Source organism: Protopterus annectens, chromosome 5.part0, assembly GCF_019279795.1.
Source record: "Protopterus annectens isolate FY-2018-M chromosome 5.part0, PAN1.0, whole genome shotgun sequence".
Taxonomy (NCBI): domain Eukaryota; kingdom Metazoa; phylum Chordata; order Ceratodontiformes; family Protopteridae; genus Protopterus; species Protopterus annectens.
Window position 1 is genome coordinate 1812094041 of NC_056735.1, and position 26964 is coordinate 1812121004.

Here is a 26964-nt window from a genome sequence, read left to right on the forward strand (position 1 = left end):
AGAACTGCGCAACCGTGCAAAAAAATGCATTAGGCTGGACAAAAAATCCTACTATAATACATTACAAACTAAATACCAACACAACCCCCAAACATTTTGGAAAAATGTTAACCAGCTACTAAAACCCACCCAAAAGACTACCCCCAAACCAACCACCCCTGACACTAAAGTTCCCATCGAAACACAATTCATCTCCCACTTTGTGAACTCAATTCTATCCTTAGTATCACAGGACAGTTCCTTCCTCACTAGCCCCCCAACACAAATAACACTAATACAAGCTTTACCCTCAAAACATTTTCCACCACTTCAATCAAAAGCATGCTGTCCAAACTAAAAACCTCAACAACAGCAGCCAACCTACTCCCCAGCTATTTCTTGAAACTCACAGCAGATGCTATTGCTATCCCAATCTCCACTCATAAACAGATCAGTTGTTGAAAACTATGTGCCCAAACTCTGGAAAATATCCTATGTTACACCCATACATAAAGGTAGGACCTCCATTGAACTTAATAACTACAGACCCATTGCTTTGCTCTCCCCCCCCTGGCCAAAATCCTAGAAAAATGCATCCATACCCAGATGCTAAAATATCTCCTAGACAGCAACATCCTGTCACCTACTCAGCATGGTTACATACCTGCCCATAGTACCACTACTGCCCTCCTCTGCTTCACAGACGCAGTAAACTGTCTCAAAAATGAAGACCTGCAGGTGTCAACTCTTTTTTTGGATATGTCCAAAGCATTTGACACAGTCCCGCACCAAATCCTGCTAAACAAACTAAACCAGTATCACCTATCAAATTCCACTCTTACCTGGTTCCAAAGCTACTTAACTGACAAGATACCAAGCTGTGAAATGGGAAAATTCTCTCTCTCCTCAGCTGCCCATAACTATAGGAGTCCCACAGGGTTCTGTCTTAGCACCACTACTATTCACAATCTTCACAAATGACCTCCATACCTCCACACAGCATGCATATGTCATTCACTATGCAGATCACACTACCTTAATCTGTGCTGCACAGAACATTCCCACCCTCCTGAAAACAACTCGGCTAGCATTCTCTGACGTTGAAAACTACCCAACCAAAGCCCAACTTATCCTCAATCCAAAGAAAACTCAGCTTATGATTATAACCAGTTCTAATAAAAACACTGATAACAGTCAATTCACTATCTACTGCACAAATGCTACTCCAGTTGCTCCAGTGGCACAGGCTAAGCTATTGGGAATAACCATAGACTCCCACCTAAAATTTGATAGTCATCTCAACTTAACTATTAAAAAAGTACACGCCAAACTGGGATCACTCTACCGTATCAAACCATTTCTTACCAACAACACAAGATCAGCCATTGCTAGCTCCCAACTTCTATCCACCCTACTCTATGCATCTCCCATTCTGACTAATCTCAACAAAACTGAGCTAAGCAAAATGGAAGCCTGCTGTAACGGAATTGCCTGCTTTGCTGCAAATTGCTCATATAGAACTCATCACTTTACTGCTTTGAGACAGCTCCACTGGCTTGAAATGCCCAACCTCCTAACCTACAATCAGCTCTGCCTCTGTCATTCTATCTATTACCTCCCCGATAAGTGTCTTGCCCTCAAAAACCTAGTACAACATCACTCAACCAAAAGGCCTCTTAGACCATCAAGCAAACTACTACTAGAAGTCACCAACAGCTACAATAGCTTTGGAGATGCACTATATAGTAGTTTGGTGGCTAAAAAATGGAACTCTGTCCCCACTAGCATTCAAAACACATCATCCAATCTTTAAAGACCTCATCAGGCAACATCTCAAGCAAAGTTGGCAGTGCCATGATTGCTCCCCAGGCTAGTGAAAGCGGATAAGGTACACATGCTAAACCTAGAGTACTTGATTAAGATTGAAAACTATTCTCACAAACACTGGCTAATCTACAATGTATGTACTGTACCTGTGTACTATGTATGTATTCTACCTATGTTCCAAATTTCAGCTGTACACCACAAATCTATTAAGTACCTTTATTTTTAATTTTTTTTTTGTTCTCTCCACTGTAACCGATGTGCTGCATACCACTGTAAAATCATGTCTGTTGTAATTTGTGTGTATACTGATCATGTCTAAATGTATCTGTAATTTTTCTATGTGGAGCTTTTCTCCCTGGGCCTCTGCTGAAAAAGGGCCTTTTCGGCTCAGTCAGACACCCCCGGTTAACAAATGTAAAATAAAATAAAAATAAAATAAATACATAGAAACACATCAGGATGGATAGCAGCATCATAAAATACAAATTAACTGATTAACAGACAGACCTTACATACATACATGCATGCTTACATCTCAACAGCTTACTACAAAATGGCAGTCAGGCTCGCACGTGCTCAGTATTTATACACTTGTGCAAAGCCCTTGGATAGCTTCTTAAAGGTATAAACACGCACACATTTATCTACATGCAAGAATAAGTGGATGCTTCTTATATAGAACAAATTTAGAAGGTAATCATTTAACCCATAACCTCATTCTTCTCCATTTCTTCCATGATGGGAAGCTTGAATTACCAGGTGTTTCCATCCAACATCCTCTACACCTTCAGTAAGTATACATGCAATCATGCCCAACTTAATGTCCATACACATTATAATGGTGCAGACTCTTCCTTACCTCCCCTGCTTCTTCCCTCCTTGTAATTTATAGTACTTTTTCAAAATGGCCTTAAATTACCTTTCCAAAATATGTTCAGCCCACTTTGTGGTCTCTATACTCACTGCATACTATTCTGAGCGAAGCAACACTTTAACTGCAGGTCTTGCATGTTATGTACAAACCTTATTTACAGTTGTCACAGCATTCTGTCATATTTATTTTATCATGTCATGCTTCTTCCTTTGTCACCTGTTTTTAACATGCTTTTGCTGTCCCTTTCCTGCTGACCATCAAGTAACTGTCACGGCCACTGATTTGCTCTTCATTGGGGCAAGACCTCCAGTGCTCCAGTAACAGTTCATTCCCTTCTGGGATGAGAACCATAACGTAGTTCATGGCATGGCTGTCAACAAGACAACCACATTTTTTGTTATAAGTCCGTTACTCCCCCCCCCACTTCATGAAAATGTAAGTACTTGCATCACCAGGGGGAGGTACCAGCACTCTCCACACAGGTATACACATACTCCCGCAAATGCTCTGTAAGAGTTACTGAGATCCTGGGTTGAATAGGCAAACCCTTGACTCTCCCAGAACCATGGTTTTGCTGTTGAGACTGGCCTCTTCCTACCTTTGGAAACAACAGACTCTGGTTGGGGAGCCACCACATTCCTCCTCCCTAGGTGGGCACATCAGGAAATATCTTGCCCCCCCCCCCAAGCCTTGCTGTGCTGTTACATGAACCAAATTGTCTAGGGTGGTGGTCAGAGAAAGCCCTCTCTCCATGACATAATCCCAAGTATCTTCAGCTGTTTCACCCTGATTGCTTCTCAAACCAGCTACAGTCTCTTTATAGAAAAGATTTCAGAGGACATCTCACAAGATGCAAGTTATTTTCTATGTTGTCTTTCAATTCCAGTCTAAAATATAGGACAGATTACTACAACTGACTTCCACTCATTCACTTTCACCAATTCACTGTTTTAATGAAAAATATTACTAATATTGATGTCCATTATTATCAATGTTATTTTGTATTAATTGCATTTATTAGTTTTGCTTTGTGTATTGCTGTGCATTGGCTTAGCCAATCTTCTGTTATATATAGTATGTTGCAGTAAGTCAAAATGTAATCAACAATTAATTGAATGCACTGAATGCATGATGATGTGCTTAACTTGAAAGATTTTCCTGTCAGGAGAACAGAGCTTTCTATGTGAAAGCTGTGCAAGTGTTTGTTTAATTTTCCATTCACAAATAATATATTCCAAATGGCACTATTGAAACCAAATGGACTTGAAAGCTTTGCTCATGAATAGGTCATAATCTGGGAAATTGAAGTGTCAAGAGGTCAAAAAGAAAAAATAAAACAGAGTATTTTGGAGGAGGCTTAATGTCTAGCTTTATAAACCTAATTCTTTTCAGTAGAATAATAACTTTTCAAAGAGTAATAAACCTGGGTTTGTGTTCCCCAGGCTTGGACCCTAATGAATTGACACTGAAATTAGTTGTGTTTGCAGCTGCAGCTGGGATCAGTCGAAAGCAGAAAAAAGACATGCCAGTTTTTTTCCACTTTTTTGCTAAAGACATATTTGCCGCAAAACCTATTTGGAGGGTTCATATTCAGCTCATCTCATCTGCTCGGATAACAGTATGGAACTACATAGTTACAGCTAAGTTCTAAGAAGGGAGCCTCTGTTGGTTACGTGACAGAGGAGTGCTCTACAATGTACACCCTTGTAAAGGAACTGAGAACTGTAGTATTTGACTTTGCTGCTTTCAGGGCTGTGGTCCTCCATATAGTCAAGGAGATTTCCTGTGAAAAAATGTTTACCAAAATGAAAATCAGCCACGGTCTGCCTGAAACTGAGTGGTCTTGTACTTAGAGATACTAGTGTGAATTTTCAAGAAATCGTTTCAGTGTTTGGGATTCCTGAGAGAGTGGACGCATCTTAGAAGTACTCATCAAGGAACATAGACCCTTAAAAGACTATTCCAACCCAGAAAGATCTGAAGAGCCAGAAGAGAAATAAAACCTGAACCCCAAAGTCTGTTTCCAACCCAGAAGCTTCTGCATATAGAAGAATTTTTTTATTGCTACAGACATTTGAACTTTTTAAACTTGTTGATGGGACAGTGAACTAAACTCATTAACACCTACGTGGTGTGGAATGTCACTCTTCTAGCAGCCTGCACACATCATGCATTCCAGAGGATGTTCTGAAAAATAAATTTAAAAAGCATAAGATAAGCACATGTAAGTAGTTTGTGAACAGTAAAAGCTGTTAAAACTGTACAAATAGCAGTGTTGTCTATGAGAAGTATTCTTTACAGTGATAACAGTCAGCGCATTCAGTCTTTTTCGTAAATGTTGTAATATATTGTAATGCACACAAGCCCCAAATTTATATTGTACGCTTTCAGAAATTTTCATATCTTGGAAACTGTACAACCTAGACATATATCATTAGAACATTTTGTTAACCAGATATAAACATCACGAGCCAAGAAATTCCTCCATAAGTGAATTTTTATGGAGATATTTGCAGAAATATGTAAACTTATGCTCATTATATAATTGGCAAGACAAACACTACTGGATATCTCTCAAGATGTGCATCGTACAGTGCAAATATCAAAGACCGTTTTCTTCAGCAACATCTAGGGTTTCACTTGGTGTCATGCAACAGTAATTACTCAGTTTTTAAAGTATTAAGTACAATTGAAAATATTGTTTTTTTCTTAATTACTAGCATACACTTAGCAATCTTTCTGGTACAATGTGATATAAACCAGCATTCTTCTCATACTCTGGAACAAACTTCCCATTCATGTCAGGCAGAGCCCTTCACTGGCACTCTTTAAGAGAAATCTTGACGCGTGGATGGGCAATAGGAAGTTCAACCCAGGGATCACTTCAGTGGCCTTGCTTGACAGGGGCCCTGGGAACTAACTTTTGGTGGCATGATACCAGGGAATCTTCTTGGGCTAGGCTTATATAGGCTCCAAGGCCGTTAGCCTAGTACACACCTATGAACCTATTAACAGTGAATTGTCCTTTCTGCCACATTGGTGTTTCATACCATGCATCTCAATAACATGAAGGTCTGACAGTTATGAAAATATGAGCATAAATTTGAAAATATAAGTGGCAAATAAAGATTAATTTCTTCACTGCAGAATGTCCTAGACTAAAACTCTTAGTGTAATTTTGCTAATAACTCCTTGCCCTTTCTAATGCTGCCCATTATTAGTTGGTAAGTCACTTAGTTAAGAAACCAGAACCAAAAAAATTCTGGGCCCCATGAAAAAGTATGGGTGTCAACTGGAGGTATATAAAAAGATGTTTTAGGCTTCAGTGAGTTAAGTGACCTTTCTGCCTTGTTAATCTGTACAGTGCTGTTTATTTATTGGCATTTGTTTACCGGGAAAGTTTGACTCAGCAGTGCCCTTTTTGAGTGGAGCCCCAGACATCATGGACATCATTTACATATTTTCATTATTAACGTAAGTTTCATATATGTGCAACAATTCCATTATTCAGACATACTTGATATCAGTCACATCATTTACAAATGTTTTTAATTACAAGTAATAGTTAAATGAGTTGTATATGAATACATTTTTAACACAAGGGGTATATGCAGTGCAATATCATCAATATGCATAGATTGTCAGGTTTTACGTAAAAATATTTGTTACTATAAAGACTTGTTCAAAGTCTTGAACATAGGAAGAAAAGATAGAGAGTTAGCGCTGCCCAAAGAAAGGAAGGAGGGGAGGAGGTATGAGGAAGATAAAGGAGCTGTGATGATAGAGGATGATATTTCAAGTTTTTCGTGATGCAGACTGTTAAGTGGAGTGGGATGGTATTCCAGCTACTGGCAATGCGGTGTGAATACAGGGAGTATCCATCATTGTTGAGTTTAGTTATGAGAGTAATGATCTGTCTTAGTACTGCAAGGTTGAATGATGGAGTAAAAAGATGGGAATTTTTCAGTGTTATGCAGTAGATTGAAGGTTTGCAATTAATTATGAGTATAATAGAGAATTATTTAGTTGTAGCCAGTTTAGTTGCTTTAGAGAGAGAGGCAGTGATGTGATATATATTGTTTGTTGTGAATTTGACTACTTTATTGCAGCATTGTTGTAGTTTGGCTGAAAGAGAGGAGTTGAGATTAGTTAGGCTAGAAGAGACATATACAGGGTTGGGGAGTAGAAACGAAGTGGCTATGTTTGGTCTAGCAGAGTCAAAAAGGTAGTGTTTTACTCTGTAGAGGCAGCCTAGCTTTTATTGTGCTGTGTTTTTTGCTTGCTGATGATGGATATAAAATTTCGAGTGGTAGTCTGTAATCAGACCTAGTAGTTTCATGTGTCATGCCAGTTCTGTATTGGTCTTTTTGGATGGCAGTATATTAACGGTAGTTTTTTGGGAGGAGTGAGACTTGGGGTAAATAGCAGTAATTTAGTATTTTTGGATTCAGGAGGAGTTTGTGAGTTGCTGAGCTAAGCTTCTATGGAGGAGAAGGATTTTTGGGTGAGTGCTTAGAGCACAGGTAGTGTCATAACAGCATATTAGAATGAAGTCACCCATGTATTATATTATGGTGGCCTCTTTGGCTGTTGGGTTTAAGCCACTGGTAAATATGTTAAATAGTAGTGGGCTTAGAACTGAGCCCTGTGGGACTCCAATGAATATAGTAAGGAAGAGAAGTCATCTTGCCATTTCACTGTTTGGGACCAATTAGTGAAGTAACTAATAAACTGGTTAAGTCAGGAGGTTGTTAGTCCATAAGAAGAGTTTAATTAGGTGAATTTAATGACTGACTGTGTCAAATGCTTTGGATAGATCCAGGAATATGGCTGTGGTTAGAAGACCTGAATTTCTATTTTGATATATGTGTGAACCTTAGACGGGCAGCGATTGTACTGTGATTGAGTCTGAAACCATACTGTGATGAAGAGAATGCTATGCGAAGAAATACATGTAGTAAGTTGAGAGTGAATGCATCTTTCCAATATTTTGGAGAAGGGTAAGAGAATGGCAATTGGTCTATAGTTTGTGAGGTTCATTCATGAGGTGGGGACATATTTTTCTTAGAGTGATTTATTAGAATTTGGTCAGGATATGTAAGGTTATCTGCTGTAAGTTTGAGGTGTTCAGATGGAAATTGGTCAAGGGAAGTAGTAGTCTTAAGGGAGCATTGGTATTTTTTAATTGTCGACATTGGCACTGGAATGAGTATGAAGGTCTGTTGTGACTTCAGTGATTGGAGTGGCATGTTTGAATTTGTAGTAATTTTTTTTTGTAGGAGGGAGGTTACTGCATAAAATGTTAGCTAAACTGTAAAACAATGGTTTGGGAGTTATTGATTGGGATGAGCTCGGCTAGGTTGATTTTCCAGGATTTAGCAATATATTTGTGGATTTCCAGAAGTTATTTAGATTGTTTGATGATAAATTTTAGGTGTTCTTATAATAAGCTTTTTTGTCCTATTTTGTGCTTTATTTGCTATGGAACTGCCTATATTGTTACAAGGATGTTTGACACTTGATTTGTATCCTTGACTTCCAGGTTTTACCTCTGTGTTGCACGAGTTGATTTTTAGTTAACAAAGGGGCTGGTTTATTTTTAACCCTTGTGGGATATTCATCGTGTTACCCTGCTGCAGTCATCACACTTGGGTTATCCTGTCGTCAGGCGGTCCCGCAGTCGGCCTGAATTCCAAAGTTTTGGTCCGGTGTCGGTTGCTGTCGCTTCTAACCTGACGTCAGAGCGCCAGGGGTATATAGGAGGCATCCAATGCCATTTTCTTCAGTCTTTCTTGCCGCGTGGTGCTCGAAGTAGAAGCAGTTCGTAAGTGCCGGTCGGCCGACACCTGAGATTTTCGAATTGAATTTCAGTCCGAAGTCTTCAAAGCTAAGTACCCCGTTGGGGAACCTTTTCTTGCCTCAGTCCGATGTCAGAAAAAGTTAACAATTGCATTTCTTGTGGGAAGCAAGTACCTCATAAGGACTTTCATTCTTATTGTATACCTTGCCTAGGCCCAGACCACGACGTCAGTGGTTGTCGGTTTTGTGCTAGGTTCAATAAGCGAACTATAAAGCGACGCTTTGATTTCGCACGACACTACTTCGGTAGGAAATTTAATTACACTATGCCGTCGGAGCAACCGACTACCGGCGTGCATAAAAAACGCAAAGATAAAGACAGGCAGCCTAGATCCAAGCCAGACTCTGAGGCCTCGGCTGGGCTGGCCACCGGTTCTCCATTTTTCAGTGAGGCGCCTACGCAGCCCCTGGCGACCACAGAATTGCAACCCCCGACCGCTTTGGATTCTCAAGCAGAGAGTTTTAGGCCGACACAGCCATTTTCTTTAGGCCCTACCGACAACATTGTAGAAGGAGAAGCCGGTGCTGTGGAAACACCTTCGGTTACAGAAGGCGTCTTCAGACCGACTACTCTCACCATAAAATCTTATGCTAAGCTTAAGACTCCTCTAAAACCGAAAAAGACTGCACATCAGTCTCCAGTTCAAGGCCCCATGCCTAAGAAACAGATGCTTAAAATGGCTGAAGATTTGATTTCTTTAATCAGGGGTTCCCAATCCCCCCAGACAAAAGGCCTAGACAAGAGGAGGATTATGCCTCCTCTCATCAAGTGTCTATTTCCTCAGGCTCCTCTGAGGAACAGGATTACTACTTTCCCCCTTATGAAGATTCTGATGCTGAAGATTCCATTCCCTCAGCTTTTCCCCCTGAAGACTATTTCTTTGGGGAAACCTTACATACCATGAGGGAACATTTCCACTGGGAAGGTCAGGACTACTCCGACTCAAAGAAAAGGCTCCCAAGAGTTTATTTTACTCCCCCAGCACAGACCACTTGCTATCCCTCCAGTTTTAGACATTGTGGATGATGTTTACTTAGAATCTAGTCTAAATCCAGATTCTCTGCCTCCTGCTCCAGCCAAACCAGACAGATATTATAGAGTGCCTGACTCACACAAATTCCTTTACAAAAGCCCTGTTGCTGACCCAGAGACAATCTCCCAGGGTCCCAGAGGGGCTAAGGCTTCTATGGCTAAAAATCCTGTACCCTCTGAAAGGGACTCCAGAGCACTAGATAGGTGGGGGAAGAAGGTATACACCTCAGCTACTCTAGCTATGAGAGCACTAAGTTGTCAATTTCACATGCTGAAATACCAGCAATTCCTAATGTCTCAAATAAAACAAAAGATGAGCATGCATCCTCAACAGTCTGAATTCAAGGAAATGCAGGATCTGTTGCATGCAGCTGAACAGGTGGGCAAACATACTTTACAGTGTGGGTTTGATTCCTTGGAAGCTTCCTGTAGAGCAGCTGTTACTGGGTCTGTTATACATAGGCATGCTTGGTTAAAGGAACAAACTCTGCCTGATCATGTTAAAGCAAAGTTACTAGATGCACCCTTAGAGCAGGATGTCTTATTTGGAGTTAAAGCAGAAGAGGTTTTAAAGAAAATGGAGGATAAGGCAAAATCTATGCAGACGGTCAAAGATTTCTTACAGGTACAACCCCCACGCTTCAGCAGAAATTGGCCAACAAAAAATTGGTCCTTTCCAGCTTCTGACAGACCACAGAGGGGTAAATACAGATGCCCAAGGGGCAGAGGTCAAGCACAAATCCCTTACAAACCTCGCCAATGGGGCACTGCAACACAGAAGGGAGGAGAAGACAGGTCCCAAACTACTAGAAGACAAACACAATGACTTAAACCTCAAACTGTCAAGCAAAGCTCTCTTGGCACCTCCCTTGGGAGGAAAATTAGCACTTTTTGCAGACAACTGGCGGATCATCACAAAGGACAAATGAGTCCTAGACATTATCTCACAAGGATACAGATTCCATTTCCACACCTTGCCAAGGATAAAAGGAATGCCAGACCTGCCACAAAATCAATCAGCAGAGGCACAAAAACAAATTACAGCTCTCATGGACATGAGAGCCATTCAACTGGTACCTACACAGGAGCAAGGCCAAGGATTTTACTCAAGGCTCTTTCTAGTCCCCAGAAAGGACAATGCTTGGAGACCCATTCTGGACCTTTCGATTCTAAACACCTTCTTGCAAGTACCCAAATTCAAGATGCTAACACTACAGCAGCTTCTTCCCATGTTGGGCAAGAAAGCTTGGCTAGTAACATTGGACCTCAAGGAGGCATACCTGTATGTCCCTATCGGACAAAATTGCAGAAGATACCTCCATTTCATTGCAGGTTCAACCCATTACCAATTCTCTGCACTGCCCTTTGGCTTATCTACTGCGCCCAGGGTCTTCACAAAATGCCTGGCACCAGTAATTGCATACTGCAGACAAAGAGGAATTCAAATATACCCATACCTGGATGACTGCCTCATACAAGCAGAAAGCAAGGACATTCTCTTACAACATCTGGCTTTTGTAAAACACCTTCTAAGTTGCCTAGGGTACACAGTAAACGAAAAGAAATCAAAACTAGTGCCCTCACAAAATATAACATTCCTGGGTGCCAGCTTGAATACAACGGCCCAGATGGCTTATCTGAAGCCAGTTAAACAACTACAACTAACTCAATACTTCAAAATAATGGCAACAAAGGCCCAACTCCCTGCAAGAAAAATTCTGCCGGCCTTGGGCTTCATGGCATCTTGCATACTACTAATACCATTTGCAAAACTGCATATGAGGAAATTACAATGGTACCTGAAAAGCGTATGGACTCAACACAGCCACAGCTTGAAAACAATGATACCTCTCATTCCCTGCCTTCAACAGGAGTTTCTATGGTGGTCACAGGCATGTCACGTCAGCAAGGGTCAGCCTTTCACCTTACCACCAGCCAGGCAAACTATGACAACAGATGTATCCGACTATGCCTGGGGGGCACACATGGCAGGACTGTGCGTTCAAGGCATATGGACTGCAGATCAAAGAAATCTGCATATCAATCAAAAAGAAATGCTAGCTGTACAGAATGCTCTGACAGCCTTCAAGGACCTCTTACACCCAGGACAACTTATAATAAGGACAGACAACACCACAGTAATGTGGTACATAAGCAATCAAGGGGCTACACACTCCTACCCTCTATGCAGGCAAGCAATGACCTTGTGGAACACAGCACTGGCTTACCAAGTTCAATTACAAGCTCAATTCCTGCCAGGAAAAAAGAACACATTGGCAGACGACCTAAGCAGGAACATCATGGATCCCCATGAGTGGAAACTGGATCCACAAGTATTTGCAATGATAACTCAAAAATGGGGGCGCCCAGACATAGATCTGTTTGCCAACCCCCAAAACTGTCAACTATCAAAATTTTTCACCAGGACATTTCACCATCAAGCTTGGAAAATGGACGCACTCTCATTCAGTTGGAAAATGCTGACAGTATATGCCTTTCCTCCATTGCCCCTTCTCACAAAGGTGCTGCTGAAAGTCAGGATGAAGAGACCCTGAATGATGCTCATTGCCCCAGACTGGCCACGCCAGCACTGGTACCCACTACTAAGGAACATGGCCCACCATGGATTTTACCACAAATTCCTCATCTGCTCACACAGCAAGACAGTCAGATTCTACACAGCCAGCTCAAAACCTTAAATTTGGCTGCATGGCAAATCACCTAAGCAACCAGCCAGCTCCTCTTTCACAAGCTGTTATGGATGTCATTCTGGAGGCCAGGAGGCCCAGCACCAGGAAAGCCTACTCAGACAAATGGAAAAGATTTTGCGCCTGGAACCAAGCTAAAGGCCAAAATACCCTTGAGCTGGACATACCTCAGATTCTACAATATTTAACTGAGATGTTACACAAAGGACTTTCTTTTTCATCTATTAAAATCCACGCCTCCGCTATTTCAGCTCACTACAACATGTATCCTCCCTTATTTTCACATCCACTTCTAAGGCAGTACCTCAGAGGGGCCAAAAACATTAGGCCTCCCAGGACAGCACCAACACCAACTTGGGACCTCAACTTTGTTCTGGAAAAACTTACGCTGCCACCTTTTGAGCCAGCTTTCTCAGCTGATTTAAAGTTTATATCATGGAAGACTGCCCTACTGCTAGCAATTACTTCAGCCAGAAGAGTCTCAGAGCTACAGGCACTAATGGCAGTAGAGCCTTTCCTCATTTTTCATCAAGACAGAGTTTCTCTATGAACTAAACCCTCCTTTATGCCAAAGGTGGTATCCAGTGTGGCTCTAAATCAAACCATCCATTTACCCACCTTCTTCCCAAATCCACAGAACAAAGGAGAAAGACTCCTGCACTCCTTGGACATTCACAGGCAACTACGTTACTACTTGGATAAAACTAAGGTTTTCAGAAAATCTGACCAGCTTTTTGTATCCTATGCTACAGCATCACAAGGAAAGGCTATCTCAAAACAGACCATTTCCAAATGGATAGGACATTGCATACGTTTTTGCTACACCCATCATGGAAAACCAGTTCCTGCTAGCATAAGGCCCCACTCCACCAGGGCAGCAGCTACATCTACAGCCTTCCCCAGGGGGGTGCCAACCAAGGATATTCTGGAAGCTGCAACTTGGAGTTCAGTACACACCTTCACCAAACACTATCACTTACCACTTTACTGTAAGTCTAGAGCTGGCTTTGCCACTGCAGTTTTGCAAGGCCTTCTAGCCTCCTCTAACCCTGTTTGACTCCACCTCCCATCCTTAGCTTTGGGATTCAACCCAAGTGTGATGACTGCAGCAGGGTAACACGATGAACATAGTGCAGTTTTGTACCTACCATAAATGTAGATGTTCGAGTGTATACCCTGCTGCAGTCCAGGTTACCCTCCCTCCATCCCCTCTGACCTAACTGAAACCTTTCAATACCTTAAAATCTGATACAACCTTTGTGGTGTATTTGCTTATAGCTGGAGGGATGTTTTCTTTGTGCTAAACTTTTATTATTGGTACTATCTACTGACCACCTTTTTGGGGGGGGGGGGGCACCTGACATCTGGGGCAAGAAAAACTGAAGAAAATGGCGTTGAATGCCTCCTATATACCCCTGGTGCTCTGATGTCAGGGAAGAAGCGACAGCAACCGACGCCGGACCAAGACTTTGGAATTCAGGCCGACTGCGGGGACCGCCTGACGACAGGATAACCCAAGTGTGATGACTGCAGCAGGGTATACACTCGAACATCTACATTTATGGTAGGTACAAAACTGTACTTTCTTAATAAGGCTTGCTTGTACCAGGATATTTAGAAATATTGTGTTAAATGCGTCTCCTGCTTCATCAACAGGAAGATTTTTAGGTGGAGCCCAGTTGATCTGAAGCAGGCTGAAAGTCAGTTTTTTTTTTTTTTTTATTGAAATTACTTAGATTTCTGATTGTTATAGTGATAAACCTTGTGAGACTGGCATAACTGATTATGTAAGTGGTGGTCACGTAGGCTAGGGTGCCACTTGTGGCAACATTGTTTAGCGTGGATGTTAGACTCCAGTCTAGGATGGATTCTTTAGATGTGCCCTTGTTAATTCTAGTTGGAGTCTTGATTAATTGAAAGAAGCTGTATAGATAATTGAATTGGTTGGGTTTTGTAGGGATATCTTTTGCTAGTCTATGTTAAAATCTCCAAGCAAGATGGTTTCTGGTCTTATGTTGGCTGAGATTCAGAAGGGGATCTTTTCTGGTATGGGAATGTTGTTACAAGGTGGTATGTATAAACCTATGATGGTTAGAAATTTGTAAGTATACAGTTTGAGGAATGAGGTGAGAAGTTCAGTATCGTTGAATGTGGGTATAGTATCATGGTAGGTAGAGAGATCTAAAACATTTCTTTGTACAGGAACTCCAGCTGGTTTTTTTTTTGGTTCTTTGTAGTCTGACTATATTATATTATATCCTGGTTGGAGTATTTCTGTATCTTTGGTAATTGGCTTTAGCCAGGTTTCTGTAGCTATGAAGAGATCAGGGGAGTAGTTGACTATACAGGCATGAACTTTTGTGATTTTGTTATAGAGACTTCTTGGGTTACTGTGTAGTATTGGTTCGCTGGAGAGGTAGCCTGTTGCTGTTTCAGGATGTGTGAAGGCTGGTTTGGTAGGTTCTGGTGTTTAGATGAGTGGTTCCATGATTGGGATGTATAGCCCCTGTCAGTGTTATTGTCCAGTTAACAATATGGCAGCCAAAGATCCACTTATATTTCAGTTTCAGTTTATAAACAATGTTGGATAGTGGTGGAGCATGTGTTGCTTTCTTCTGTTTCAGGATGCTAATGTCATTGATGTCAAGTAGGCTGGAAGAAACTTAAGAGAAATGTGCTGTGGTATTCTGATTTAAGTATGTGGTAGGTATAGGTAAATAAGAGTGAGAGAGAGACTTGTGATGGCTGCTTAAGAGTGAGAGTAATATAAGAAATGCTAGTGACAGAAGATGAAGTAGTGGCATATTTGGGATTTAGAAGGCAGTATGGATAGGTGATAATGTGTGGTGGGAGGAGTGTGGAGGGATGCAGTTATAGGTTGTAGAGGTTAATGGGAGGAGTAAAGCAGATAAGAAGATAGGTAGGATCGAATAGGTAAGTATAATGAAATATTGATATGAATGAGGATGAATTTATATGGTGAGGAGTCTTAGTGTAGAGTAGGTATGCTAAGGAATGGTAGTAAGAAAAAAGTAATGATTTAATTGTGCATGGATGGAGTTTGAGGTAAAGGGGTGTAAGTAGTATAGAGAGATTAGGGGAAGGCTGAGAGATATAGAGGAGGAGATGAGAGAGAAATATTAATCTTAGTGTAGTATATGAAAGAAGATTACAGTGATGAAAGCAAGAGGAAGTTTTGCTCAGGAACAAAATAGATGTATAGTTAGCGAGGGGTCTAAGTAAGAGAGGATTATAATGCAAAGCAGTATGGGAGGAGGAATGGCAGTTGGGAGTGATGAATGTTAGATGGAAGTAGGGAAAGGGTCTGATGTGATGTTTACAAATCTTAAAGGAAAGAAAAAATAGAAACACTCTTCTAAACTTAAATATTGTATGTTTTACCATTCATTAGGTAATATTTATAATAGTGCAATGTTTTATACATACGCAACTGGCACATGCTACATTTTTTAATTCTTATCTTAATTTGATCCACAAACTCTATGTTTGGAAAGTGAAAATACATGTTGAGCCAAACTTATTGTCTACTTTTCCTGCTCTGTAAAGCAGATGTGTATCTGAGAGTGTAAAATGGTATATTCCTATCTGTTTGTTCTGACATTACCTAATATTTATTGTCATGTGTCAAAAAATGATGTGTTCATTTATAACTTCAACTTCTCTTGCTTCTATGCTTATTAGTACATATGTCATAAAATGCACCCATTTCATCACCTTAGCAACATCCGTGATATTAACTAGTTACAGCATACTTTGGAATAAGGACGTTGTCATAATTAAGTTCTATATTAATAAACACACAGGTGAAAAATGTTACAATAAAAATGGTTTCATGCAATGTATGCTTCACAAACACTGAAATAATTTCACAATGTATAGCAGTACTTTGTTAGGCACATACTTGTAAACAGTCGTAGTAAAACAGCTTGTAACTACTTACAAAATATGCATTAAGTACACAATTAAAGAATGTCATGATAAACTAGTTGCATGTACTACATATGTAGGACATTAAACCAGAGAATAACTCACAATGTCTTCTGAGTCCAGGAGGCTAGTAGGTTATGCAGCTAGAACCCTTAGTTATTTGGCATCAAAGTAAAGGTACTTTTGTAGTTTTTCCTGGTCACTGGTATTCCTTTAGCTTAGGTCTGCTGCTGGGTTTTAGATGAATTCTCTTTATGTCAAGGTCTACCTGCAGTAAAATACATTTCTGTATAAAACGTGTAAAAACAGTCAACAGAAGTTAAAACTTTCGTATAACCAACAAATGAAGGAAAACACAGGCTTCAAATGATCTTATAAGGATTTTATTCAGTTCTTCAGTTCTGTATTCTCTTGAAGAGCGATCCTGGGAAGAATACAGAACTGAAGAACTGAATAAAATCCTGTAAGATAATTTGAAGCATGTTAGTTCCTATATTACTTGGTTATACAAATGCTTTAACTTCTTTTGACTGTTTTTACACTGTTTTTATAGAATTTTTTTTTTTTTTTTACAGCAGGTAGACAGAGACATAGAGATTTCAACTAAAACCCGTTAGCAGACCTAAGCTAAAGGAATCCCAGTGACTGGGGAAAACTACAAAAGTACCTCTACTACTATGCCAAATAACTAAGGGTCCTAGCTGCATACCCTACTAGCCTCCTGGATTCAGAGGAGACATTGTGAGTTATTCCCTGGTTTTCTGTTTTTGCACCTTCCTTCTCTGAGGAAGGCAATACTTAAACTGTCCGGAACCCTACTCCTATACTCTACTGCATATGTAGAACATTGAAATAACTTCACAGTACGTAACATTCATAACAAAATAGGTTTTAAAAGACTACTTGCAAAATAAATTATGTGTTTAAATTCAGGATTTGTATATTTAGACATAAACTAGAATACTATAAAGTTTGACTTTCATTTAACATAGGATTTGAGTCTCTCAGCCCAGTAGAATATAAAGATTATTAGTGCCTGATATTCTCACTATTAATCTCAGGTTCATAGATTACTACTAGGCTAACTGCCCTTGTGAGCCATTTTAAGCCTAGCCAATTACTCCATGTGAGAATCAAACCTTGCACCTTGTCTGGCAAGGTAAAAACCATTATACCAACCTCCATAAGCTTTATTTGTATCAAGACTATATCACTCCAGATGGGATTTGAACTCACAATCCCTTGCTTAGGAGGCCAATGTCTTATCCATTAGGCCATTGGGGCCTGAACTCATGGTTTTATCCATGGTCCAGGATTACCTATTTCAGCTCCTTCTAACAACTGTCTCTCATTTAGTCTGTCCTCTGTAGCAAAATTATTTAGACAGTCTCTTACACAGCGAAAGCTGTTGCAGCTCTGATTAGATGTTTTGAATATTTGACCGTCTTACAAAAAATCTAAATGGAAAAATAAATACATGGGGACACCCTTTTATATCATTGTATAATTTGGTTATAATAATTCTAGTCGACTGCTTGTTTGTTACTTACATAACTTCTTTGTGATAAAGCTGTCAGAGATTAACCATTTCTCCACATTATGCAATCTCAATGTATCACTTAAAACATACTTCTCTTCATAACAGTTTATGTTTAGACCTCTGAATGTATTTATTTAACCAGTTAATAAATTAAACATTTGCTAACTTAAGTGAATTTGTCCAAGGACAGTTTTTAGCCATAAACTTGGCCAGTAGGAAAAGACATTACCATACTACAGACAAGCAATATTGTTAATATTTTCTGACATAAAATGTTCAGTTAAATATCTCACATCTTAAGTAAAATATGCCTTTAGTTGTGTAACACAGAACGTTTAAAATAAAATATAGAAGATAACAGTATTATGTTTCTTGTAAATTGCTGAAGTGCATTAAGATAGTAGCATGTATAAGTGAATAGTGTACTTGTGTTGTACTCATCCTTCTAAAAACATTGGCAGCATTTGCACTATGACTGATTTAGTCTGACCTTTCAGTGCAGCCGTTTTTGTAATCCTTCTGTTCTTTATGTATGAGACAGATTAATTTTGAACAAATAGTGAAGCGTCTATAGATTATTCTTTGAGGAATGGCAGACCACTGCTATTTCTGGTTAGATTTTGAAAATAAATTTCATTATCATGCTATTTTCAGTATTTGCAGTTAAAATGTATACTGAAGAGTGTGGTTGGTGTTAATAGCATATTATACCATGATCCCCCCAAAACGTGCACGCTGATTGGCCAGCGTGCCCGTTGTAAATCGAGTTATACTAATGGAAAAAGGTCCGTCGCCGGACTTTTCCATTAGTATAACTCTTTAAACACTGTCTCGCTATGTTAAATGGGTTTAACATGAGACAGCTTTAAAATAAGCAACGGAGATCTCCGTTGCTTATTTTAAAGCTGTCTCGCCATGTTAAACCCATTTAACATAGCGAGGCAGTTTAAAAGCAACGAGAAAGCAAGATCTCCGTTGCTTTTTAGTCTCGCTATGTTAAATGAGTTTAACATAGCGAGACAGTTTAAAATAAGCAACGGAGATGTCCGTTGCTTATTTTAAAACTGTCTCGCTATGTTAAACTCATTTAACATAGCGAGACACTAAAAAGCAACGGAGATCTTGCTTTCTCCGTTGCTTTTGCTCAACTCTGATGTACTGCGCAGGCGCGCAGTACATCAGAACCGCCGCGATGCCAAGACATCTGCGGAAGGGCAGTAAACAGGCATTATACTATGCCATTATTTAAGAAAAGTAATAGTTTCTTTTCTTAAATAATGTCATGGTATAATAGCAATAACCCACTTCTGGTGGTAATGCTAAATTTACCACGGTTTGTTTTTGGTCCGGCTTCACTCGGGACCAAACCACGCCAACCGTGGGTAAATTTAGCATTACCCACACCCAGGCGTGGGTTATTGCTATAATATTGAAGTTCATTCTGCAAGCTCTGGAAGGAAGACTTGCAGTTAGTTTGCAAGTTTGATAAGGATGATCCCTATTGAAAAGTGTAACCACAGTCTTTTTAAGATGTGTATTTGTTGTCTTTGGCAAGATATGTCCAGCGGCATTGTCTAAACATTTTTTTATTTTCTCACTTTTTGTAAACTGCTCTGGTATGGTGTTGCAGCACGCTGGATCTGTTTTGAAAAAGTTTATTTACTTGATGTTTGTGAAAAACATGGCCTCTGCAGGTGTTGGCTTTCATATCTTTTTAAAGAATAGGCTGACTTTTTTGTATAAAGTTTTTTTAAAAGTGGATAATGTCTTTCATACAAATGTATGTGGTGATAAGAAAGCCCTAACTGAAACTGGCAGCCATTGAATTTTCTGAGCTTTAATATATTGTCATTTCGTATTGCTAGCTAGATTACTAAACCTGATAATTTTGTTTTCAGTAATCTGTGTTAAGGATGTGGTTTTGTGGAGATAATAGTGCATATTCTAATGTGGGGAATAAGATGAGAATAGCTGTGGCTTGCCTGTCCTTGATAGTAAATAGAAGTTCTTTTTTAAGAGATTTTCACTTCTGCTGAGACTTTAACTTGAGTTTAAGAATGTGGTTAAAGGGTGAGATGTTGATCATGAGCTACACTTGTGTAGCTGCGCCGTTCTATCCAGGACAGTGAGGTTTCCATTCAGTCATTAATAGTCATACAGTGGGCATTGGTTAATTGCTATGAAGTACCAAACAGTATCCCTGTTATCTTTGTATTGGTCAGACAGTTCTTTAGAGTACTAAAATCATCCTGTAGTTTTCTGAGAAGGGTCTGTGGTGTCTAATGTAATCTTGTGAAAACTGTAACCTGTACAGTTAGTACACATTTAATTTGCGTAAATCCCATGGAGTTTTTTTTTTAGTGGTGAGTGCAGTAGAATGTACCCATAAGGAGCACCTTTTGGTAAAAATATCTGTTTCGGAGCATGTGTTGTAAGGTGTAACTCTGAAGGTTCTTTAGGTGACAGTCTTTAAACCGTTGTGTGCTTCTATGGAGTATCAGCAGTTAGTTAGCCGTTGTAATTGTACTGTGCGATATATGATTTCAAAAGCTGTCTTCAAATCTAGATATAGTGCTACAAGTAGCATTCCATCTTTTATATTTTTGTATGCATTTGTTAAGTGAATGTTCAGATTGAGTTAGACTGCTGTAGTTGAGATTGAAGCCGTCTTGTCTATCATCAGAATGTCCTATTTCTGTATGTATTTTAGTATCTGCTCATAAGTAAATGAGTTTTTCCTGTGTTCTGGCCTAAGGGCATATGTTTCCCGTTAGGCAAAAGACAGTAACAGAGATAGATGTAGGCACCCTGATGTGATATTATAAAAGTATGTTTAAAAGCTGTGTAGGACTTTTTTGTGTGTAAATGTGAGATTATAAATGAATAAGGTGTAGTAACTTCATTGGTATGTCTCAAGCTTGTCTTGGTAACATCAATTTCCCATCTGTATTCATGATACTATGCATGACAGTGCATTGTAAGCCAAGCACCTGCAAGATTTTCCAATCTTGTTGTAGCATTTCATATGTTCATCAGTCATACCTTCCCCACCAAAAGATATGAGCAGATTTTGTGTATTACTTTGAGTCTTCACTTGTCTTTCTCCCCTTTCATCCCTGTTTGGCTTATCCAGTTCCTAGACTTTTAGGTACAACAGTAAACCATAACATTTTAGCTAGTTCCGTAGCACAAAGGGATAAAAAGTTCGACTGTGAATCAGAGCTTCCAGCTTTGATTAGCAGCATAGGTTTGGCAAGTGATACTGCATCTTGCTGTGGCAGGAAGTGTGATGTCCACCCACTGGAGAGAGGGAGCAAACGGATGCAAATATTGTATACCAAAGAAAGGTTCTAAAAAGAGGAAATTTCAGATATTAACATGTACGCTTGCTGTTTTCGCTGTAGTTAAAAGCTTGCCCATTAATGAACATATTAGTAAGACAGGTTTGCTGAGGAGCAGTTTTTATGTCATTGTTTATATACTTCTGCTGTTGACTATCATTTTAAAACACTTGACTTTAAATGAACCTTAAAGTAAGGGTACTGTGTATTTTATTTTGAATTTTATTCTTTACCGTACTGCTTGTGTGTGTGTAATTTTGTAACTTGCAAAGTCAAAGTTTTCTGGAACCCTTTCTTTCTTTTCTAAAGTGGTTCACCATTTGGTGTTTATAACCTGACACCTAATAATGGTTTGCTGTGCATTATCTTTTGCAGGATACTACAAGCAATACTTGTGGAAGGAAACAAATCTCTAAAAGGTAGGTGCTGTAAGAGTAGGCATGCATGCCACATTAAGTAGTTCTGCAGCATTTTCCTTCCCATTTCCCTCACGGGATGCAGGCAGACAGTTTTGTTTCTTACTTTGTGTTTGAATAATTAGTCATTGTTTACCATGTACATCACAGTGAACATAGGTGCTTGTTTTTTAGGGTTGAACCAGTAGACATTTTAATTTAGGGACGTTTTTCATGTAGGAATTCTATTTCTGACAAATATTTGCAGGATATAGCTTTTGCAGTTTATGATCTTAAATGTGAGGTGCCAACTCAACTCATCCAGCAGATGCTTTCTTAGGTAATGAGGTCTTTATTGTTAGACTGCTTAGCATTGTCTATCAGTTATCAGGTATTCTATTAAAGACCCATTAACTTCATTTTGGGAATGTTATGAGATGAGAATCACACTGTTTATAAGACCATTATCTAATGATTGAACAGATTTAACTCTCTGGTATTTGTATCAGCATAGCTAACTTTCATTCTGACTTTTGTGTGTGCTTCTATCAGTGTATATTCTTTCCCTGTCTTTCCATCAAATGTTTGCTCATGTATTGGAGACCCTAAACTTGTAACATTTACTGTCTATTATCTGCCTTTCTTATTGTCTCTTTTGGTGCAGCTTAATGCTACAGAAACTATTCTTTGCTTCCACTATGAATAGATGAAACAAATGCACTAAAGAGCGGAATCGAACTGCATTCGCCAAAAAGATCCTGCCAAAAAACACTTTTGTTGGGCCTTGTATCCCCCAGATGTGGGGTCAGGTGCCCCATACCCCCAAAGTTAGTAAGTGTTTGTATGTATGTGTGTATATATATATATATATATATATATATATATATATATATATATATATATACATACATACACACACATCTACATACACATCTACATACACACACACACACACACACACACACACACACACACACACACACACAATCTCCATAGTCACACCACCTTGAAGAGGAAAATTCTGCCCGAAAGGTAATCACTTCCAGTTTCTTATTAAGGAACTCTAGTCAATAACTGGTTGAACCTCGGGTAATTGAATCTCAAAATTTTTGTCTTCATCCACCAGATTACCTGCTTTCTTTTCTTCTGTACCACATGAGGCATCTCCTTTCAAAGCAGTGGTGACCAATGACCATTTTCTATCCACATTTCATTACTTACTGCTATTATTTGTGTGTTTATGTTGGCTGTCATGTGTGTGCAAGCAACAAATTATTGCAGCAAGTTTGATTTTTATGACACTGTGCAACGTAAATGGGACTTCATATGACCTAACAGATAAGAGCTATAGAATTTGAGTGTTTCACTAAATAAGTGACGGCACAAGAGAGCTGCAGAGGCATTTTCAAATAGATGTGTTAGCACTACTTAGGCTAATGAGTTTGAAAGTTATGTTAAGTAATAGTAGCATTGTACAGTGTACAGTGCAATTCATTTATTATTAATGTCAGTGAGGAGGTGTGACCTGTGCTATGTAGCTGAACGAAACATGGCTGTTATTTTTGGTCTTGCTAACAATACATGTTTAATTTTGCTTTGCTTATTCGGTAATATAATGTCAAACATTTTTTTTTAATAATTTTTAACAGTATCTGTGGCATTCCTATCACCATAAAGTACAAAGCAATATGTGGCAACTTTAGCTTTGGTCAGTGGCACAGAGGGATGGAGCCCTGACTGCAACTCAGGCGACCATGATTTGATTGGCATTCCTGGCAGTGGAGGAGTCAGGCAGTGAATAGGGAGGAGTAAAGAAACATGGCCTGCTTGCCTGTCATTTGAGAGAAGGGTTGCATGAATGGGAAAGAGGGTACATTGGGTGCTGGTTTTCTTAAATATTTTAAAATAATGTATGTTGCTTGTCTGCATCAAAATAATATGCAGAGCAAAATGTTGCAATGTGGCCATTTCAGGATAGTGCTTAATTAGTATAGAGCAGCACTGATTTGTTAATGGTATCTGTTGATCTGATACAGCATAGAGTGCAGAGCAGATTCCAGTCACAAAAGCAGTGATGTTATGTTGTCCTATCTCGCCATCATTCTTAATGGTTGGGTACGGAATCGAGCATCGGTTCCAACTCGGCGACATACTAAAGCTCGAGAGCTTTCACTGGCTCGAGGCTACACCCTATCCCAAGATGCCTAGCGGCAGTTACCCAGATCTCGTTTGCCACTTGCTGCTTCGGGTTTGCTTTTTTGCTGGCTCAGGCTAAGTTTCATTTATTCTTCTTTAAAGTTTTTTAGTGGAAAACAATATTTTTAAGGTATTTCAAGTACTTATCTTTGTAGAGTGCTGGGAGTGTTGCTGTTGTTTTTTTTTAACTGTTTTTGCTGTTACCGTATAGGCTGTCATTTGTTACTCAGGCCTTTCTTTCTATCTCACTAAATTTAGTTTCTCCTTAAACAAATCCATTTGCGTTAGAGGGTTCATTTTTTTTGTCCCCTTTTATTTTAGCTCGTTTAAATTAGAGAGCTCCCCCACACTTGATTTTTACTTCCTAAACTTTCAAGGTTTCACTGTTTAAGTTAGAGGTGACTTCTTGGGTCAGAGGAGATCATCGTTTAACTTAGAGACCTCTCCTCTAGCCCCTTTTTCTTTCTTTCCCTATAAAACTTAAAAAAAAAAAAAAAAAAAAGTCTCCTCTCTGCTTGTGTTTGTTGGTGATTTCTATATTGTGTAGGGCTGTTACATTATAGCTATGTTTTTCATAGTGTTGTTGAGCTGTAGTTGTGACCAATTCTGCATCATGTCTAAGGTTACTGCAAAAGTGACAAAACAGTCTGGATTTAAAAAGTGACTCGTGCACGCAAAAAATGTCTTTGACAGATGGACATACTAGTTGTGTTTATTGTTTAGGAGCCATTCACCTGTAGGATTCCTGTTCTTTTTTTTTTTTTTTTCAATAATAATTCTTTATTTTATTTTTTCCAAACAACTAATACAGTACTACCAACTACTTACAATATGTACATGAATGCTTCCAACAGTTACATAGAATCATTATACATACCTATACACTTCTAAAAAAAAAAATAATGAAGAAAAAAGAACTAGTAACCATATAAGACTTATCTCAATAAAATTCAACAGTTATTCAGTTTTTCCCAGAGAATAGTGGAATGGAAGTTTAAGCTAATACAATGTTAAAGATTTGTTCCCATATTTTGTATTGTTTACATTTTTCTTATAATCACTAATTAGAAATTTATGTGCTAGAATATGTTTGGTGGCTACCATCTTGAAATTTTGCCATGATGCCTGTAAAGGGTTCAACCAATTGAAGCTATATATAACTTCATCAACAAAAATATTGACTAGTATAATTCTTTGGGTTCTTTCCAAGTTGGGTGGTGGAATATGCAAAATCGTAAATTCCCAGGAGAGTGTGGAATGTTGATATCCCATTTTGTAGTTGAAGTTTCAAGGAATTCCAGAGTTTGAAAATACATTTACAACTCCAAAACATATGTAGGAGGTCGGCTGTTTGATCTATACAATATTTGCATTTTGAGAGTTAGTTTGAGTTAAATTTGTAGAGTGACGATAATAATGCTGTTATTAAATATCATCAATTGGGTAAATAATAGCTTCTGAAGGGACACAGATTTTATGGTTAAGTGAATTGCTTTTAGTATTTTACTTTCTTCAATTGTCAACAATTTCTCCAGTATTTGGAAATTAATATTTGATTATTATATTTTATTTCTTTAATCAAACCATATGCTGCAGTTATATATTTACATTCCTGTGTAAGGGTTTGCCATAAGTTCAGACACATGTTTAAATCTTCTTCTTTAATTATGTCATTCCCTTTACTAAGGTAACTTATTGATAGGTCTTTTAATTGTCTTATTATAATTAGATACGATTTGGGGAGATTCAACTCTTCTAAAATATTGTGAATCGATACCTAAAAAGGATATAAATCAAGTAGGGTTAAATTAATTATAAGTGGGAATTTCTTAAGGTCTATCAGCTGGTTACCAATTTTCAGATTTGGATTTTTGTGAAATGGTTGAAGAATTATCATACTTTGCAAAAGATTTAATGAGTTAAAAAGATTTTGTACTGAAACTATATATGTTTTGATATGTTCCAACGTACCCTTTAAGAGTATTTTTGTTTAAAAAGGTAATGCCTTGCAGTTAATATCCAATTCCTTGACATGTTTATGATTAAGAACCAGCCATTTGGGAACCCATTTTGAGTTACACCCATCAAAGTTAATTATTCTTAAAAGTCTATTGGTGTTTATTATTAAATAATATGTTTTAGGTAGATCCAACCCTCCCTATTTTTGGAGCCATCAATTTATCATACGATATCCTAACTTTTCTAGGTTCCCATAGAAATCTAGCTAGTTCTGTATGAAGCTGTTTGAAGAATTTTTGGAGATTTGGACTCTAAAAATATATAGTAATCTAGGAAGTATATTCATTTTAATAATTGAAGTCTTCGCCATTATTGGTAATTTCAGATTATCCCATCTTTTCAAGTCAGATACTATCTGCTCCCAAATAACCTTAACATTATTGAGATAAAAATCTCTGTTGTCTGTTGAGAAAACCACTCCTAAGTATTTTATTTTTCTTCTGATTTTACCTGCCCTACTAATGGTAATAGTGAAAAGGTGTAGGTGTCTTTAATGGGAATATCTTAGTTTTTTAAATTTAATTTATAATTGGAAATTTAAATTCTTCTACTGCCTTTAATATTTTATTAGTATCCAAAACAGGTGTTGTGCAATAAATACTCAAATCATCTGCAAAAGCAGCCATTGTGATCTTATAGATCCTTGGAGCATTATGATAGATATTTTGTTTAATGTGCAAAATAGAGGTTCCAAATACAAATTGAATAACAAGGAGATAAAGGACAGCCTTGACGGTACCATTTTTAATTTTAATTCTTTTGAAAGATTCCTGTTAATGACTAGATTTGTATAAGGATTGGTATATAATTTTTAAAGTTGAAGTGAATTCTTGTGGTATGTTAAAACATGTTAAAATGTCAAATAAATATCCTGAGTTCATTCTGTCAAATGCTTTTGTGCATCAATTATAAGTGCGTAAAGATTATGGTTTTATGGGTGGCATGAGAAATCATTGTATGCAGTGTTAATGTATTATCTATAGTTTGTCTGCTATTTATAAAACCGGCTTGTTCATCAGATATTATAGGGTTAATTACCATTTTCAACCTGTTAGCCAAAATCGATGTCATAATTTTCATATCTATGTTTAAAAGTGAGATGGGTCTATAATTATCCGGGTTTTGTCGATCAGTATTTTCTTTCGGTATGAGAATAGTTTTCGATGCATTAAAGTGTGGGTCAGTAATTTTATTGTTAATAATATAGTTAAAGACCACTGACAGTATTTTCCCCAGAATATCACT

The 26964-nt window shown here is 38.4% G+C and overlaps 1 protein-coding gene across 3 annotated transcripts in view; it reads left to right on the top strand.

The window, feature by feature from the left end:
* SENP7 (SUMO specific peptidase 7) overlaps nucleotides 1–26964 on the top strand; it is a 2310641-nt gene that overhangs the window by 2070671 nt on the left and 213006 nt on the right. For all 3 annotated transcript variants that reach the window (XM_044071599.1, XM_044071598.1, XM_044071600.1), the window contains exon 21: nucleotides 21485–21528. In XM_044071599.1, coding sequence (XP_043927534.1) covers nucleotides 21485–21528 — 44 coding nt within the window. The remainder of the gene's footprint in view (nucleotides 1–21484; nucleotides 21529–26964) is intronic.